The 19,384-nt window shown below is 37.7% G+C and overlaps 1 protein-coding gene across 1 annotated transcript; it reads left to right on the top strand.

Annotated features, from left to right (window-relative positions):
• The first annotated feature begins 17,599 nt into the window (after nt 1-17,599).
• On the top strand, nt 17,600-19,070 carry LOC126631515 (uncharacterized). The gene is made up of 3 exons (XM_050301634.1): nt 17,600-17,791; nt 18,419-18,547; nt 18,716-19,070. Exons 1-3 carry the CDS (start codon nt 17,600-17,602, stop codon nt 18,965-18,967), a joined length of 573 nt encoding a protein of 190 aa, XP_050157591.1. The 3' UTR covers nt 18,968-19,070.
• The last annotated feature ends 314 nt before the right edge of the window (nt 19,071-19,384 follow it).

The following is a 19,384-nucleotide window of genomic DNA, read 5'->3' as shown; positions in this document are numbered from 1 at the left end:
AATTAATAGCAAAAGTCACATTTCAGCAGCAATTAATAGCAGAAATCAGAGTTGAGTAGCAGGGACCAAAACAATTTCAATAAAAAGATCAGAAACTGCAATAACTAACATATTTACATACATGTGAAAATCTATTTACAACCACATTTACAATGACTAACATATTTACAATAACTTACATATATATAGGTGTCCAAGTGTATATATATCATGGTAACTGTGTTTTGGTGCAGAGTTCATAGATCTCTATGGGTTTGAGTTAAAGAGTTCAATGAACTCGCTCTAAACTCTGATACATTACAGGGTTGTTATCTATCGTCAACTGATTATCAAGCTAAGTACGCACAAATTCTTCGTATCCACAAAAGCACAAATTCTTATACTTCCAAAAACATCCACAACCCAATATAAAACTATACAAAAACTTTAAAAATACATGAACCATAAACACAAAATTAATTCCCTGACCAAAAACCTCTCAAAAACCAAGCTTGCAAGCATAAACAGAAAGTCTCCAATCTTTCCGGGCTAAATTAATAACATAATCAATTCAACCCCATTTCCACAATTAAAAATTTAAAACCATCAAATTTGTACATTGAAAGTCATGATATCAACTACAGTGCACAGAGAAAAATGCAATTGCACATAAGCTCTTAAGCATATTGAAAGTCATGATATCAAAGCAGTGATGAAACTTCTTCACATGATATCATTTTGAACCTTTCCAAAGAATATGAATTATGAATTATGAGAGCATAAGGCAGGGATTATGATTAAAACCACCTAAACCCTATTTTCTATTGGTGCTACTGTTTTTCAAATGGATCCTCAATTTATGAAATCACGGAAAAGAACCACCTCAAAAAGTTATGACAAAAAAAGTTCAACTGTGTACAGGTACCAAAGAAAATGCTTTTTTTCTAAGATTTACTGATTTATGCTCGAGAACATGTGAACAATCAGCAAGAGCCACAACTGATTTAGGCATCACCCAAACACTGAATCAGATAACACATCAATAGATGATCCAACACCTCACCACTTCCCTAATTAAAGGTGGAAACATAGGGTACGAAAACATGATTTTCAATTAAAAGAATTAAAGAACACGTTAAGGGCTTGAATTGCAGGTGCACTCTTTCGGTTAGTAGCACATAATATAGTCATACTGCTTATAGTTATACTACAACAACCATCACCTAAAAGGCCACACCTTTATGCTTCATCCAAAATAGCTACCATAAACAATTTGCAGTCCAGAGCTCTAATAATTCAAAGCTCATAAAAAAACTTAAAGTAACTAATTAACCTTAAAATAAAGCAATTTGTTGCAGAAAAAAAAGAGGAGAACTCTGAGTAAATACAAATACCCCTAAAGATTCTAAAGCAACAAAACCCTAGTTCTCAAATTACAGAACACTAAATTAGATACTAACTTCTTACTTCTGTTATCTTTCGGAATGCATAGTGAATTCATTTTTATTAATAATCAATTGTGAGTCTGAATGGTAGTTTCTGATGGACTGGTAACTGAATGCAAGGGTTTAGGATGAGAGAACTTAGGTAACAGCATAATCTAATGACATTAAATTTCAAATTTTCCTTTCAATAGTCAATAGTTTAGAGCCCAGCCTCTGCCTTAACAGTTTGTCAATTTGTAACTAAATTGAATCTCATCATACTCTCATTTACTTTTTCAGGATGCTCAAAATGCTATCAATTACTTAACTGGTAAGGACGATGTTTTTCCTATTTAAACTTTGTTTTTCGACAACTTCTCAAAAAGGAAATCATTACCAAGATTCAGTTTAATTAGTTTTCTCATCATATCCAAATTTTATGCAGTTTATATAATATCCATAAATAATTCATAGCAAAAGGGCAGAAATGATGACAATCTATGCTAACAGTAGAGAATCGAATTAAAAATTGAACTTAGCTCAAAAACACTTACCCTTCAAGGTTCGGAGCCTCAGAAAAATTTATGAAGTTCACGCAAATATTTTTAGGTCTCAATGCACCTATCCTGCAAACCAACGAAAATGCAAATGTATTAATACAAATGCCAATACCGATTTCTAAGATTTTAGTATTCTCTTTACCCTTGCAACCGAAAACCAAAAATCCTAGAAAAATGAGCAAGAAGCTTAAGCAGAAAAAAAATCATATTTTCAACCACCAAAACCCAATACCATTTAACCTGACATTTTGGTGTTCTCCTTACCCTTGCAACTGAAAACAAAAAAATCCCAGGAAAATGAGCAAGAAGCTTAAGCAGAAAAAAAAAAACATATTTTCAACATCAAAACCCATACCCATTTAATCATACACGAACGAAAAATCTAAATACAGAGTCATAGATCAAAGAACTGAAAACCCCCCAAAAAAAACCCACTAAAAAAGAAGAAGAAAACCGACCTTAAAACAAAGAACAATGCACAGAGCAGAGAGATGCATCCCCAAAATGAGAGAAAACGAAAAAAGGAACCCCCAAAACCTAACCAACAGTGCAACAAAATTCAGAAATAATTCACATCAAAAAGGCTGAAATGATAACAATCTATGCTAACAGTAAAGAATGGAATAAAAAATGGAACTTAGCTTTCGAAATCCAGCTATTCATCTGGCATGCAAAAAGGAACGAACGATCCAGAGTGAATCATGGACTGAGGGGACCTTACTCGGCTCTGTTCACCATCCCAACCCTTCCCTCTATGTTTCTCTCCCTGTTATCCAGACAACCACTCTCTCTTTCTCTCACTGTCTCCTTCCACTCTGCCATGCCAGGATCGGCATGTCTTTGCCTATGCCGAAGAAAGAACGAAGTGACGGGGGATGGAACCTAACCCCAATCTGAAACTCTATTGATAAAAAGATGATTGTACCCCTCTAACTCATCATCCTAACCGTGAGATCTGAAGATGAGATGGGCAGTGTCGTCATTTTACATAATAAAAAATTTCTGAAACCCAGCGACAATTTTGCAAATCAGGTGCAATCCTGTTAAACCGTAAATATTTTGAAATCTGTTCAGAGACAAAATTAACCTCCTAACTTTTAAAAACTACCTTCCAACCCAAGCCCAAATCCTATGGTTTTGTTGTAAATAAAGCAAAATCGAGGGGGGAGGAATTGACCTCAAAAGACAAAATCACCCTCTGAACTTTTGAGAATTACCCCCCAACCCAGCCACATTCGGCCGGCATTGTTGTAAATAAAGCAAAATAAAAATAAATAAACAGTGCCTACCCTCCCCCTACTTTAGAATAGATAATCGTCTTCCTCTGAGAAAATCATTCCGTGCATGTCCTTCGAGAGGCCCGATTGTTATTCCCAACATCCATCTCGTCAGTTATACCTATCAATTCGATTAAGTTTGCTGCTTAATCTGTATGTTTTTTCTATAGCATGAAAGGAGAGAACTCATTTTCGATTTCTGCTTAATCTGTATGCCTATCATCGATTTCTTGCAGCTTCAATCACCTGGAGTTTTGGCTATTGGAAGTAGCATGAAAGGAGAGAACTCATATTCGTATCACTTGGACTTCAGATGTATGCTGTATTTTTTAACATATAGCATTGTTTAAACCTTCAAATTCATTTGACGGAGAATGCTATACCATGTTCTTGATTCATAATCGATCTACATATTATATACCACTTTTTGACTGTCACATTCCAGACTGGCTCTGTCGTAGCACGATATTGTCCGCTTTGGGCCACGCCCTCACGGTTTTGTTTCTGGGAACTCACATGAGAACTTCCCAATGAATCATCCATCCTGGGACCGCTCTCGCCCGAACTCACTTAACTTAGGAGTTCCGACAAACTCCGAAGCTGGTGAGCTCACAAAAATGCCTCGTGCTATTTGGAGGTGGGCATGTACATACATATAAGGCACATCACCCCTCTCCGTTGGTCGATGTGGGATGTTACATTGACAGTTCATCTAATTATGATCACATTGTTTACTCGGTGTTTTAGTTGTGGATCGTTATACATTTTACACACTTGCGTTCTTTGAGAGGCTAAATATATGTATGATAATGCTTCATTGAGCTGGTATATTTCTTCTCATTGAAGAAATTTCATGTCTTTTAAATTTTACAGAAGTTTTGTAGTGCAAGTAACTTTTTTTCAAAAATCAAAATTCATTGCGGCCCTTGATTGTCAATTTTCAGTCTTTTCACTTCCTATAACCCAAGCTTGTTGATGTCAACCGCATATTACCGAACAGATCTATACCAGCGGCACCTGGAAGAGTTATTGAAGTTTTAGACTTATCTTCTGAATCTGAAGCTATTGAAGTTGCTTGCATTACTTTTTTTTTCAGTTGACAGGTTGCTTTCTTTACTTTTTTCGGTTGGCAACACCCGGATATCCGAAGGAATTAGTAAACAAGTGGAGTCAAAAGGAGATCCGAAGGAAGACCATTGGAACTGGAAGGGCTGAGGTATCTGCGCAATGTGCCAAGCAGATTCAAGAGCTTTTTCAGAGAAGGTATTAATCAAATCATTTTTTGGGAGATTTTTATGGTCTTGCTGTGTTTGTTTGTTCTTCATTTGTTTTCATTGGTTTGAGTTTCATTTGTTTTCTTTGTTCTTCATATTAGTTGCCTTTCATAATTACGTAATGTTTTGGTAATGTGCAATGTCTTTGAATTTATAATGAGTCAGCTAATATTTATTATTCCAATTTTTCTCTCTATTGTAAATTGTAATGCCTATTGTGCCCTTCAGATCTCTACAAGGTTGTAATTCAATATATTTTTTTTCTATGGAAAGCTGCTCATTGAACTTATATATGCATATTTACACTATATCATGTTTTTCTCCTCGATGTCTACCAAATTAATGGCTAAGTGGACTTCTTCAATGAAGGCAGTAATAGACTCTTCATTCTTTTCCTCCATGTCTTCCAAATCAATCTTATAGGTTCCCAACATCCAGCAATATTCATTAGGCTTCTTCGTCCAATTATATACCCCTTGAAGGCTACATCATAAAATTAGATATCCAATTATTTTACAGGATATTGATATAATTGAACACTGATTATTTCTTGAACTGAATACGGGTGCTATCACTATTTCGTAAACTTACACTGACTATTTCTTCAACAAAAAACGGGCACTATCACTATTTCTTAAACTAACACGAGTAATATTACTATTTCTTAAACTTAACATTGATTATTTCTTAAATTAACACGGTTACTATCACTATTTCATAAACTGAACACTAATACAGTTACTAATAACACTATTTCTTACACTTAACAATGTCTATTTCTTAAATTGATCATAAGGGTACAATCACTATTTCGTGAACTGAACACTGACTATTTCTTAAATTGAACACGGTTACTAACACTATTTCTTAAACTTAACACTGACAATTTCTTAAACTGACACAGGTATTATCACTATTTCTTAAACTTAACACTGACTATTTCTTAAACTGACACGTGTACTATCACTATTTCGTAAACTAAACACTGACTATTTCTTAAACTGAATACGGGCATTATCACTATTTCTTAAACTTAACACTAGTAATATCATTATTTCTTAAACTGACACGGGTACTAACACTATTTCTTAACTTAACATAGGTACTATTACTATTTCTTAAACTAAACACTGACTATTTCTAGAACTGAACATGGGTATTATCACTATTTATTAAAGACTTCTTACCTTTTTTTTTGTGTTTTTTGCTAAAAAAATTATAATGAGAATCTCAACAACAATTTAACTGAAGTTAAAACACATCGTTGATTATGATAAATGTAAACTTTCTCACATTATGGAAAATGACAATTATAAATGTATCGGCAACAAAATTAACTAATTAATTATTTTCTCAACAATGTGAGTTTGAATGTGTATAGAAATAAAAAACCAAAGCCATTGCGCACCGTAATGAATTGGTTGCATGAATGTAAAATGTGAAAGTTAAATCAAATAATAAATTGTAAGTAGTAGATTTGTCACATCCCGACCCGGTGCTGATGAGGACGTCGGGCCTCTAAGGGGGGTGGATTGTAACATCCCACATCACCCAGGGGAGTGATCCTTAAATGTATATTCACATCCCTACCTAGCACGAGGCCTTTTGGGAGCTCACTGGCTTCGGGTTCCGTAGAAACTCCGAAGTTAAGCGAGAAGGAGGCCAGAGCACTCCCATGGTGGAACGGGCCCGGGAAGTGATCCGCCCTAGGCCGGGATGTGACAAGATTACTTTAATGAATAAGACAATTTCTCTTAAACTCACTAAGTAGTTGGTTAAAATACTTCATTTCTTCTTTAGCGTAATTTGTTGTAAATTATAAGGGTAAATTACACAAAATACCTCAACAATTGGTGTCACAGCATTTTCATACCTAATCTTTTTAAAATGACAATGCCATACCTCATTTTACGAATTTGTGCCAATGTTATACATTTGTCAGTTTTTCTGTTAAGTGCTGACATGGCTAGAGACAGGACCTATTTTTTATTAAAAAATTAATTAAATATTAAAAAATTAAAAAAACCCAAAAAACCAAAAAAAAAAAAAAAACCCATCAACTCGTGTCCCCCCTCTCCAGATCCTCTTCTCTCCCAACCCTCCCTCTCTCCTCTCTCTCTCTCCCTGCAACCTGCATCCCTAAAATCCCAAAAACCCTTCCCACCCGACCCATAATGCTCCACCCTAACCTGCCCCTCTCTTTCCCCATCTTCATCTTCTTCCCTACTTAATCTTCAACAAAAAAAAAAATTGAAAACCCATCAAGCCCCCCCCCCCCCCCAAACAAACCCAAGAAAGAAGAAGAAGGAGGAAGAAGAAGAAGAAGAAAAAGAAGAAGGAAAAAAAAACAACCCAACCCAACCCAGTTCGTCCCCCACCCACCCCCAAAAAAAAAACCCAACCCCTTGCAACCTAGAGAGAAGAAGAGATAAAAAAAAAAAAAACACAAACCAAACCCAGTTCGTCCCCCCCCCCACCCCACCCCACCCTAAACCCAACCCCAACCCCCTGCCAACCCCAAATCCATCACTCCCATCCATTCTCCACATCCTCTTCCGCACCCATCCTCCACCTTCTCCGCCCACCCATCTTCCCATCACGAACCCGGCGATGGCGGCGTAGACAAGATCTGGGTTTTATTTTTTGGGTTGCAAGTAGTGGGTGCAAATGATTTAGGAAAGAGGGGAGAGGGAAGAAAGGGGTAGGTTGCAGGAAAGGGGGGTTAGATGGGTTTTTTTTTTCTCTCTGGTGCAGGTTGGGCTTAGGTGGGGGAGAAGAGGGGGTGGGGTGGGGAGGTGGGAAGACAAACTGAGGGTGGGTGCAAGGGGAAGACAAATTGGATTTTTTTTTCATTCCTTTTTCTAGGTTGTAGGTGGGGGGAAGAAGATTGGGGAGGGACGAACCGAGGGTTGTTTTCTTTTTTTCTTTTTTTTTTAAATTTATTTATTTATTTTTACTTTTCTTTATTATTTTAATATTTAAAATATTAAATATTTTTTTTTAGTTTTTAATAATTTTTTTAATAATTTTTTAATAAAAAGTGGGTCCCGAATCAAGCCACGTCAGCATTTAACTGAAAAATTCATGGCCAAGTAACGGAAGGTATGATATTAGCACAAATTCGTAAGATGAGGTATGATATTGTCAATTTTAAAAGACACTTCAAGAAAAATGGGCTAAGAACACAATTCATTTGTGCCCTTTTCATTATCATTGAGCACAATTACATATATGTGCTTTTTAAATATGAATAAGCACCAAAACCATCTCAAATGTGCCCTCTAAACAAATGGCACATTGGTTGGTGTCCTGCATTTGTGCCCATTAAAATGTTTGCACCAAAATTTGTGTCACTGTTTATAAATATCAGTAATCATAATTTTTTATTAATTTACGTACACACATAAATATTTTTTGTGCCCTTTGATTTAGTATATTTAAATTATTTAATTTTATACACATAAGTATCTTGTTTTACTTCAACAATCTGAAGACAGAATCTGATTTTAATACATTTTGTATATGAATAGTTGACACACCCCGTCCTTAAGGAGGGCATGCTGGCCATCACGTGAGTGTGACGTAAACATTTATACAGTTCGGAAGCTTTAAAGATACAATTACTAAGATGAAACACCCGATGGTGAGTCCTACTTTTGTGAATTCTGTCAGAACACCGTTAGATTCCTCGTGGCCACCAAAGCTCTGCTATCTAGAACCTGGAGGGGCGCAAAACAAAGTTGAGTGGGTCAGTAAAACAAAGTTTTTCGAAAACATTTCAATTAACAACATTTCTAACCCCTCTCTGTAAAACCTGTATACTTTCCCAGAAAATAGTATATATATATATATATAACCATAATTAATCTCAAAACTCAATTCACAAATCTTTAACACTTTTCAAGAAAAATATGTCATGCTATGAATCAAAACATAATAAGGATGCAACATTATAACAGGTGAAATAAGGAATCAACCGGAGACCCTGCAGTTGGTCCTGTACGGTTAATTCTATAGCTCAATATCCAATCCAACCGGAGTCACCACTATGACCTGTATGGCACTACCTTGCACATAAATCGGAACTACCTAAAGTAGTCTGTACGATAAGAATGGTGTAAGAATACGCTCTAGTGCTTCTCTCATCAATCATCTGTGCACATAATCTAAGATCACCTACTAGTCAGAACCACCTCTAGTGGTCTGTACGACTAGCATGTCGGAACCCTTTCATGGTCTGTACGACATGCACCTACTTGGATCCAAGGTGAGCGTGCGGTGCGGTGAATAATATAAGCACTAACACCAGGGATGCAGGTTATGAGCTCTCAACACAATTCACATCATCAATGATTCACAGGAATAACATAAAACTCACCTGATACTCACCTGTGCGTCCACAACACCAATTCACATATATATATGCATCAATTATCAATTCATATATCTCATAATATGCATGCATGACATTTTAAAACGTACTTTCATTTAAACTCAATTTTTGGGAAAAATATCAATAGTATATAGGTACAAACAGAAATACTGCCCACTCACCTGGAGTTCGCCCAACAACTCCCTAGCACAACACATCAAGGCGTCATGACGATCGGCGCCTAGAACAATAATCAAATCCAACCTCAGAAATCATATCGATAGAATATATTACTTATGTAAAACACGTCACTACGTAGTTCGATCCGGAAGATCTGTAACTTAGATTTCCAATCCATAACTTCCAGAGGTTCACAATATACCTCTAGGACAACATCCTAAAATTTCATTACCATCCAACGGTCGGATCTCCATCAATTTCCAAAACCAAGTGACAGTTAACATTCTATTTTATGAACTTACAACTCCAATTCCAAAATATCCGTAAATCGGATTCCCGATCCGTAAGTTCCTATAATCCTCAAATATTACATATTACAACGTATCAAAGTTTGGTGACGATCCGACGGTTGGATCGTCGATTCACCTTTTGACCTAACCACGAATCGTAACAAACTTAGGTTCAATTACTCAATTTACGTCCATCAATTATCAAAACTGAACCTAGAACCTTAAGCACATGCTAAGAATGACATTGGCCACGCGCCGCCGCACGGACCGTCGCGGGTGGTGGTTGGTTGCCCCAGCTCGCCGGAAAATCCAACTATTTCCAAAACTTCTCAAAAAATACAGAATTGAAGATCTCAATGAGTAGAGTAAACTTTATACCTGAGGCCAAGGCCAATTTGGCCTAGAAAGGCTCCAATTTTCTCAAACCCGTGTGAAACCCTAGAATTGGGTGAGTTCCAATTCGTCCTCAAATCAACTCCGATGCTCCAACTAATGCTTGGGCTTTGTTCTAGGCCTCAAGAGGAAGCTATGGGTGGTGGCAATTGAAAGAAATTGCTTCGGGATTGGGTGATTCGAAGCCAAAGCCGCCGCACCCCTCATTGCGGTTTTCTCCATTTTCAAAGCCAAATCTCTCCAATTTTGAGATGGAATGGATAGAGGAAGGCTCCTAGAGTGTTTTCCATGAAGTTTCTTGAAGCAATTCGCCGGAAAAACGGGTGAAAATCGTCGGAAATAGGCATGGATGCCGACCGGGTCAAAAACGGGCCAAGGGGATCCGGCCGATCCCCCGCGCCACACTCTCCCTCCTTTCCTCCTTTCCTCTGTTCTGATTGGCCATCCTCTCCTTCTCTCTTCTCCTGATTCGTCAGCTCTCTCTCCTTTCTCTCCCAGAGCTCCTGCTCTCTCTTCCTCTGGTTGGGCAGTTTCTGCCCAATTTCTTCTTCCTCACACGCACACACACACACAAAACATTCCTTCATTTTTATTTTATTTTTTTTTCCTTTACATCTGAGCCATCCATTTAATTCTTCAATAAATCTGGGCCGTCCATTTTCATAAAAGAAATTCTAGATTTTACTAAAATTATAATTCCTTAAAATCCCAAATTTCAAACGTTAATAACTTCTTCGATATAACTCCAAATCACGAACCGTCAGCGCCCACACGTCCGTAGTGACGAATACTACGAGGATATGTCAAGAAAATAAATCTTAGATGGCACGACACAACGATTAACCTCGAATAATGCGCGTGCCTAAAAGGGCATTTTTGTAAAATCCTTTATTAAAACTTTAAAAACTCTTAAAATTAGGGACGTGCTGTCACAATCTACCCACCTTAAAAAATTTCGTCCTCGAAATTTACACAATCTTTACAATCCATCAATATCCATAAAACAACCTGGAACATATCCCTCTCATTCGATCTTTTGTCTCCCAAGTAGTTTCTTCTGCTGAATGATTCCTCCATAAAACTTTTACCAAGTACACTGTTTTATTCCTTAGAACCTTGTCCTTCCAATCCAAGAGAGTCACTAGTTCCTCATCATAAATCAAATCCGGATTAACCTCTAAGGGTTGAACCGGAATCATACATGACGAATCTGCTACTTTGTAACGAAGCATTAAAACATGAACTACACTATACACCTTATCCAATCCCGAAGGTACTTAAACTTGAAAGTATTTCACCGATTCGTTCAATAGTCAAAGACGGCCTGATGTACTTAGGATTTAACTTGTCTTCCATTTCGACCCGAACCACACCTTTCCAAGGTGATAATTTCAAAAACATCCTATCTCCTGCATTACACGTCCGGTCAGTGGCATGTTTGTCTGCTAAGCTCTTCAGCCGATCCTGGCTCAGTTCCAGGTTAGACTTAATTACTTAAATATTCCGAGTACGACCTACCAAATAGGCCTAACTTGAAAATTAGCAAGTACGTTTTCTTTTCGATCTTCCATTCCCAACTTTACTCCAGTAGATCTCAAATCCACAAGAAGATGAACATGGCAATCGTACCAAGCATTAATTCTTGCTAGGGTCTTCTTACTAAAAGCATTAGCCACAACATTTGCACGATCACCCTGGTTGTGCAATCATAATCACTAAACAACTCAATCCACCTTCGTTGCCTAAGATTAAGATACCTCTGAATAAACAAATATTGGATACTCTTTTGATTCGTAAAAATCTTGCACTTTTCTCCCATAAAGACAATGTCTCCAAATCTTCAAAGCAAAGATGATAGTTGCTAATTCTAAATCATGAGTAGGGTAATTCATCTCATGAGGTTTCAATTGTCGTGAAGTGTAGCAATCACTCTATCATGTTGCATCAACACACATCCTAACCCATTCAAGGATGCATCACTGTAGACCTCATAATTACCTTTATCATCTGGGAGTGCTAAAACAGGTGTATGAGTGAGATAATGCTTCAGTTGCTGAAACTTTGTTCACAATTTTCATCCACTCAAACCTAACCTCTCTTCTAGTCGATCTCGTCAATGACAAAGCAATGATTGAAAAATCCTTTACAAACGTCTATAGTAGCCTGCTAGACCAAGAAAACTCAGTACCTCAGTGACGGTTCGAGGTTGTTCCCAATTCTCCCCAGTTGTCACTCATTAAGGATCTACTTGAATACCTTGTGCAAATATCACATGTCCCAAAAATGCCACTTGATTCGTCCAAAATTGACATTTGCTAAACTTAGCATATAACCGATGTTCCCTCAATCATTTTAACACCGACTCAAAATGACTAGTATGCTTTACTTTCACTTAAAAGTATACCAGACGTCAACTCTTTCCTTGAAAACACATAGGCACCTCTAAGCTGATCAAACAATCATCAATGCGCGGCAATGGATAACGGTTCTTACTCGTTACCCAATTTAATTACCTAATATCCATACATATTCTTAAGGTCCCGTCTTTCTTCCTTATAAACAAAGCTGGGGTTTTCCAAAGTAACGTACTAGGTTGACTGAAATCTTTATCAACCAATTCTTGTGACTGAATTTTCAATTCCTTTAACTCTGTAGGAACCAATTTATAGCATAAAGTTTGTACTTGGAGACAATTCAATAGTCAACACCACATCTCTGTCTGGTGGCAATCCATGTAAATCATTCCGGAAACACATTAGGAAAATGTCTACCACCTGTACGTCATCCACAATACTAGGAGTATGATCCTGCAACACCACATGAGCTAGGTATCCTTGGCAACCTTTTGATAACAATCTCTTTGCTCTCACAACAGAAATAACGGCATGCCTCACTCCACTTTGCTCAATCACAAAAGTAACCTCTGATAATCCAAGACAATGGAAAGTAACTGATTTCCCGTAGCAATCCATATTGGCACGATTATAATGTAACCAATATGTGCCTAAAATCACATCAAAGTCCACGATGTCTAACGGGATACGATTCACTGGCATAACTACTTCTTCCACCATCACTTGACACCCTAAATAGTCATAACCGACATAGAATGACCTACATGTTTACTTACTTAACGAATCCAACAAATAAGTTATGGATATTACGGTCTGCAGCCCACAATAACGATAACTCATTGTCGTCTCGATAAGTAAGCAACAATTCTTAAGGGTGCAATATTATCATTTTACTCCTCACAGGGAAAATACATATATACGCCTCGATCGTGCTCATTCACTACTTCCTTTGGCAACATCATCCATAATAAGAATTATATCAGCCGGAGTCAGCTAGAATGACCTGTACGGCTGAGTCTACAACTCGACCATCCATGTTAGCACATAAGTCGGAGTCACCTATAGTGACCTGTACGACTTACTCATCAATTTTCCAAGTAATATGTCAAGGAAGCCTGCTGGGTAACAACTGATCTTAGGGACAATTCATACCTTTATGTCTCATCTAACCACATGAACATATTCACAACTTCCCACACTCTCCAAAGTGCCTAATATTGTACCTACGGTACAAAGATACATCTCCTCTACCAGAGTCACCTTGTCTCTGAGATCTGGGATCACTAGTAAACCTATCACTTCGCATCTGACCAGTGGCACTAAAACCTCAGCTGGGAAAATTAGCTCTAGTTTCACTTCTTTTGAAGCTCTGAGTCTTCCGAGGTCTTTAATATGACGGATCTTTAACTTTATCGTCTTTCTTCTGATTCTCATTCTTTTCTTATTCCTCTTTACTCTCGCTGGTCATGTTCTCAGAGTCCTCGATGCTCGACAACATCTCGTAAACTCCTGGTAAAAAAAAGTACAATGAATAGTGGTCGCCAAAGAACGCTACTTCTTCTTATTATCTAGCCAAAAACGACATAACACCTTGACCGGATTAGCAACAACATCCGAATGGAAACAAGGCAAGTCTGTAAACTCTCTATAATAATATGTCGGAGGAATGAACTTTTCCTTAAACAATTCTTTAAACGACTTCCAAAAAGTTGTTCTTCCGATGACATCGGATAACATTCCTATCTCGATCATATTGCATATTCAACACTCAGAAACTAGGTAGTTATCTTGACCCACCTGTCGGGAGGAAGATTCCCTTGACTTTGCATAATCCGAAACGTCTTTTCCCAAATGATTAAGCCATCGATCTGCTCCCTTAGGTTCTTCATTTCCCTAAAGTGATTCAAATTTAACTTATAACCAGTCTCAAAGGGTTCCTTTAGATAATAGACTGAATCACAATGGCAATAATTTCCCCCTAAACTACTATATCAGGGAAATTAGGCTCATCCGAACAACGTGGCTCGTTACGAGACGGTATAGTTCTGAGAGAAAACACTAGGAAATTCTCAAGATGTCCATAATTGCAACTTAGGCTCTGATACCAACTGACACACCCCGTCCCGAAGGAGGGCATGATGGTCGTCACGTGAGTGTGACGTAACCATTTACACAGTTCGGAAGCTTTACAGATACAATTACTAAGATGAAACACCCGAGGGTGAGTCCTACTTTTGTGAATTCTGTTAGAACACCGTTGGATTCCTCGTGGCCACCAAAGCTCTGCTATCTAGAACCTGGAGGGGCGCAAAACAAAGTTGAGTGGGTCAGTAAAACAAAGTTTTTCGAAAACATTTCAATTAACAACATTTCTAACCCCTCTCTGTAAAACCTGTATACTTTCCCAGAAAATAGTATATATATATAACCATAATTAATCTCAAAACTCAATTCACAAATCTTTAACACTTTTCAAGAAAAATATGCCATGCTATGCATCAAAACATAATAAGGATGCAACATTATAACAGGTGAAATAAGGAATCAACCGGAGACCTTGCAGTTGGTCCTGTATGGTTAATTCTATAGCTTAATATCCAATCCAACCGGAGTCACCACTGTGACCTGTACGGCACTACTCTGCACATAAATCGGAACAGCCTAAAGTAGTCTGTATGATAAGAATGGTGTAAGAATACGCTCTAGTGCTTCTCTCATCAATCATCTGTGCACATAATCTAAGGTCACCTACTAGTCAGAACCACCTCTAATGGTCTGTACGACTAGCATGTTGGAACCCTTTCATGGTATGTACGACATTTACCTACTTGGATCCAAGGTGAGCGTGTGGTGCGGTGAATAATATAAGCACTAACACTAAGGGTGCAGGTTATGAGCTCTCAACACAATTCACATCATCAATGATTCACAGGAATAACATAAAACTCACCTGATACTCACCTGTGTGTCCACAACACCAATTCACATATATATATATATATATATATATATATATATGCATCAATTATCAATTCATATATCTCATAATATGCATGCATGGCATTTTAAAACGTACTTTCATTTAAACTCAATTTCTGGGGAAAATATCAATAGTATATAGGTATAAACAGAAATACTGCCCACTCACCTGGAGTTCGCCCAACAACTCCCTAGCACAACGCGTCAAGGCGTCATGACGATCGGCGCCTAGAACAATAATCAAATCCAACCTCAGAAATCATATCGATAGAATATATAACTTATATAAAACACGTCACTACGTAGTTCGATCCAGAAGATCTGTAACTCAGATTTCCAATCCATAACTTCCAGAGGTTCACAATATACTTCTAGGACAACATCCTAAAATTTCATTACCATCCAACGGTCGGATCTCCGTCAATTTCCAAAACCAAGTGACGGTTAACATTCTATTTTATGAACTTACAACTCCAATTCCGAAAGATCCGTAAATCGGATTCCTGATCCATAAGTTCTATAATCCTCAAATATTATGTATTACAACGTATCAAAGTTTGGTGACGATCCGACGGTTGGATCGTCGATTCACCTTTTGGCCTAACCACGAATCGTAACAAACTTAGGTTCAATTACTCAATTTACGTCCATCAATTATAAAAACTGAACCTAGAACCTTAAACACATGCTAAGAATGACATTGGCGGGCCATTGGCCACGCGCCGCCGCACGGACCGCCGCGGGTGGCGGTTGGCTGCCTCAGCTTGTCGGAAAATCCAACTATTTCCAAAAATTCTCAAAAAATACAGAATTGAAGATCTCAATGAGTAGAGTAAACTTTATACCTGAGGCCAAGGCCAATTTGGCCTGGAAAGGCTCCAATTTTCTCAAACCCGTGCGAAACCCTAGAATTGGGTGAGTTCCAATTCATCCTCAAATCAACTCTGATGCTCCAACTAATGCTTGGGCTTTGTTCTAGGCCTCTAGAGGAAGCTATGGGTGGTGGCAATTGAAAGAAATTGCTTCAGGATTGGGTGATTCGAAGCCAAAGCCGCCGCACCCCTCATTGCGGTTTTCTCCATTTTCAAGGCCAAATCTCTCCAATTTTGAGATGGAATGGATAGAGGAAGGCTCCTAGAGTGTTTCCCATGAGGTTTCTTGAAGCAATTCGCCAGAAAAACGGGTGAAAATCGTCGGAAATAGGCATGGATGCCGACCGGGTCAAAAATGGGCCAAGGGGATCCGGCTGATCCCCCGCGCCACACTCTCCCTCCTTTCCTCATTTCCTCTATTCCGATTGGCCATCCTCTCCTTCTCTCTTCTCCTGATTCGTCAGCTCTCTCTCATTTCTCTCGTGGAGCTCCTGCTCTCTCTTCCTTTGGTTGGGCAGTTTCTGCCCAATATCTTTTTCTTCTTCTTCCTCACACGCACACACACACACAAAACCTTCCTTCACTTTTATTTATTTATTTTTATTTTCCTTTACATCCGATCCATCCATATAATTCTTCAATAAATCTGGGCCGTCCATTTTTATAAAAGAAATTCTAGATTTTACTAAAATTATAATTCCTTAAAATCCCAAATTTCAAACGTTAATAACTTCTTCGATATAACTCCAAATCACGAACCGTCAGCGCCCACACGTCCATAGTGACGAATACTACGAGGATATGTCAAGAAAATAAATCCTAGATGGCATGACACAATGATTAACCTCGAATAATGCGCGTGCGTAAAAGGGCATTTTTGTAAAATCCTTTATTAAAACTTTAAAAACTCTTAAAATTAGGGACGTGTTGTCACAATAGTAATGACCACTTGAACTTGATATATTTTGTATATCAAGAAAGGAGTTACCACCAGTTACATCTTCAATGCAACTGTCCGATTCAAATCAATTTGAATCTTCTTAGGTTTCCCTCCAAGTCTTAATTCCAAAAACTGCATTATTACATTAGTTAGGCTAAGTTCAATATATATAACTCACTTAACTTATAATATTACACTTGTCAAATGTTTGATGAAACTCACATTAAGTTTCTTACAAGAAGAAGTACAAGGAATGAGTACGTGCTGCAATTAGCCAAAAACATGCAGCTGCTAAAAAAAATGATTGGCGGTTTTAAAAGCAATGCAGGTAGTTAATTTACAAACAAAAAAAAAACAAATTATACATATGCAATTAATCTGTAATATAAGTAGAGTATTATAAAAAATAAAAATAAAACCCGATGGTACAAGTAGATAAACATAATTAATCTTCGATAAAACTTCAAAATTGGACTATAACTAACAATGGCTTATAAAATTGGATTTATATTAAGTTTCCCTTCTCCAAATTGAACTTCTCCCTCTATTTTATGGTGCAAGTTTGGATTTCCCACCACCAAATTCAAAAATTTGGGTTTCCACCGTTGTAATACACAATTGTGCTCACTACCTCTTATAATAATAATAAAAAATAGTTGTTATAATAATAATTGTGCCCACTAACTCTTATAATAATAATTAAAAATGTACCCTATATCTATTTCGGCCCCCTCTATCTCTCTCAGTCCCTTCTATCTCTCCCAGTCCGTCTCACCCTTACTCTCCAAAAAATCAAACACAGCTCCTCCGTCGAGTCCGTCAATTTCAACACCGCTCATCTGTCCAGTTCAAAGGCATTCCTCCGGCGACACACACAGAGATACAGGAGGCCCACAGGTAAGGTTTCTTAAATTCAAATTTTCAATGGGTTTTTGTTCTTTACGGTTTGGGGTCAAATTGGATGTTCGTTGTCGAATATGATTTATGGTTTGAAGACAATGGGTTTAGGAGGACAGTGGGTTTGGGATTAGGAATCTAGTATGGGTGCAAGTCATTGGGATTGGAAGGGTTTCAACTTGGGTGTGCTCCGATTTTGCAGGACCTGGAGGTCGTTGGGAGGGTGGGTGGGTGCAACGGCTGCAGCTTTTTTGCTTGGTATGAAATTGATAAATAGAACTAAGGTTTACTATGTTTATGTTTATGAAATTGACAAATAAGATTGATTATGTAGTTTGAGTTTTCTCCTGTCGTTGATGTTACGAATAAATTAGAATTTCGCTCTTATAAAATGTCAGAAAATGATTCTGTTGTAGTTTGATTTCCATAGAGCAATTTACAATTTTGGAACCGTATTGGTTAGTTTGTTACTTATCTTAATAATTTTAGGATAATGTGATACTCCATTCATAATTTAAATGGACTCTCAGTTTCCTCTATACTGGATAACAAGAAACCAATGGTTCTCTTATCTAATAATCCCCCGTAACTTGAATTACCAAACCTTGCTCTTTTTCTTACTTGCAGTACGGATTGGTTAAGGACACACTAAGAACTGGGGGATCTAGACACCCCAAAGAAGTTTCACCTAATGAGTTGTATAGTCAATTGGCTATCTACATTGTAGCTGCTCATGCTTTGAAACCAAATTACAATGTAAGGTTCCCATAGTTTTCTTTCACAACCAATTTGATTTAATATTTATTTGGAGAAAAGGATAGCCCTTCAGTGAGAGAGACGTAAAATTTAGTAGGTTTTATTTTTCCTTTAAAGTTTAAGGATATTCACTTTGATTGTGTATTTGCTTTGCAATTTGCAATGTAGATGCCTAATCTGATGCTTGATGATGATGCATTTTTGGCATCTGTGGAAACTCAACCACACTCCCCATTTGGTGTACTCGCTCCAAATGAATCATTTGCAACCTACCAACACCATGAGACATGTAGTGGAAATATGCAATCAAGTGGCTTAACTTCTTTGTCAGCCACAACTCGAAAGAAGAATATGGGAGTTAACAGGATACGGTTGGGCAGAGGGAGGCGTGAAAACTTGAACTTCAACAGATTCGGTTAAGCTTTTTCTCCTCATGACAATGTGGCCAGATTTGGCCGCTACATAGCCATGTTGGCTTGTGATGGTGGATTGATCCCAATTGATTCACCTGATTGGCGCAAAATAGATTCTTCGAAACTTGATCGAGTGTGGTTGTTGGTCCAGGTATTGATGCAATAGATACTTCAAATTTGTAAAATTTGACTTGTTGGATGGTTACAATTTTCTGTGACAACTTAATTATTGTTTATGTAGGCCACTATAGAATGGACAAATTCAAGAGCTGTTGGCAAGGAGGAGAAAGTCAGGGGTATTGTGGAAACGAAAATACATGATCGTTTCAGGACATAGAAGGCTAAACTCTGTAAGTTGTATTATGTTCCCTTTGAGAATTCCGAGCAGAGGAAGCATTGCGATGATGCTAGGGTAATCCAAACA

This window comes from Malus sylvestris, chromosome 8 (assembly GCF_916048215.2).
Source record: "Malus sylvestris chromosome 8, drMalSylv7.2, whole genome shotgun sequence".
Taxonomy (NCBI): Eukaryota; Viridiplantae; Streptophyta; class Magnoliopsida; order Rosales; family Rosaceae; genus Malus; species Malus sylvestris.
The sequence above is the reverse complement of the archived record's forward strand: the minus strand, read 5'-3'. Positions and strand labels throughout refer to the sequence as shown.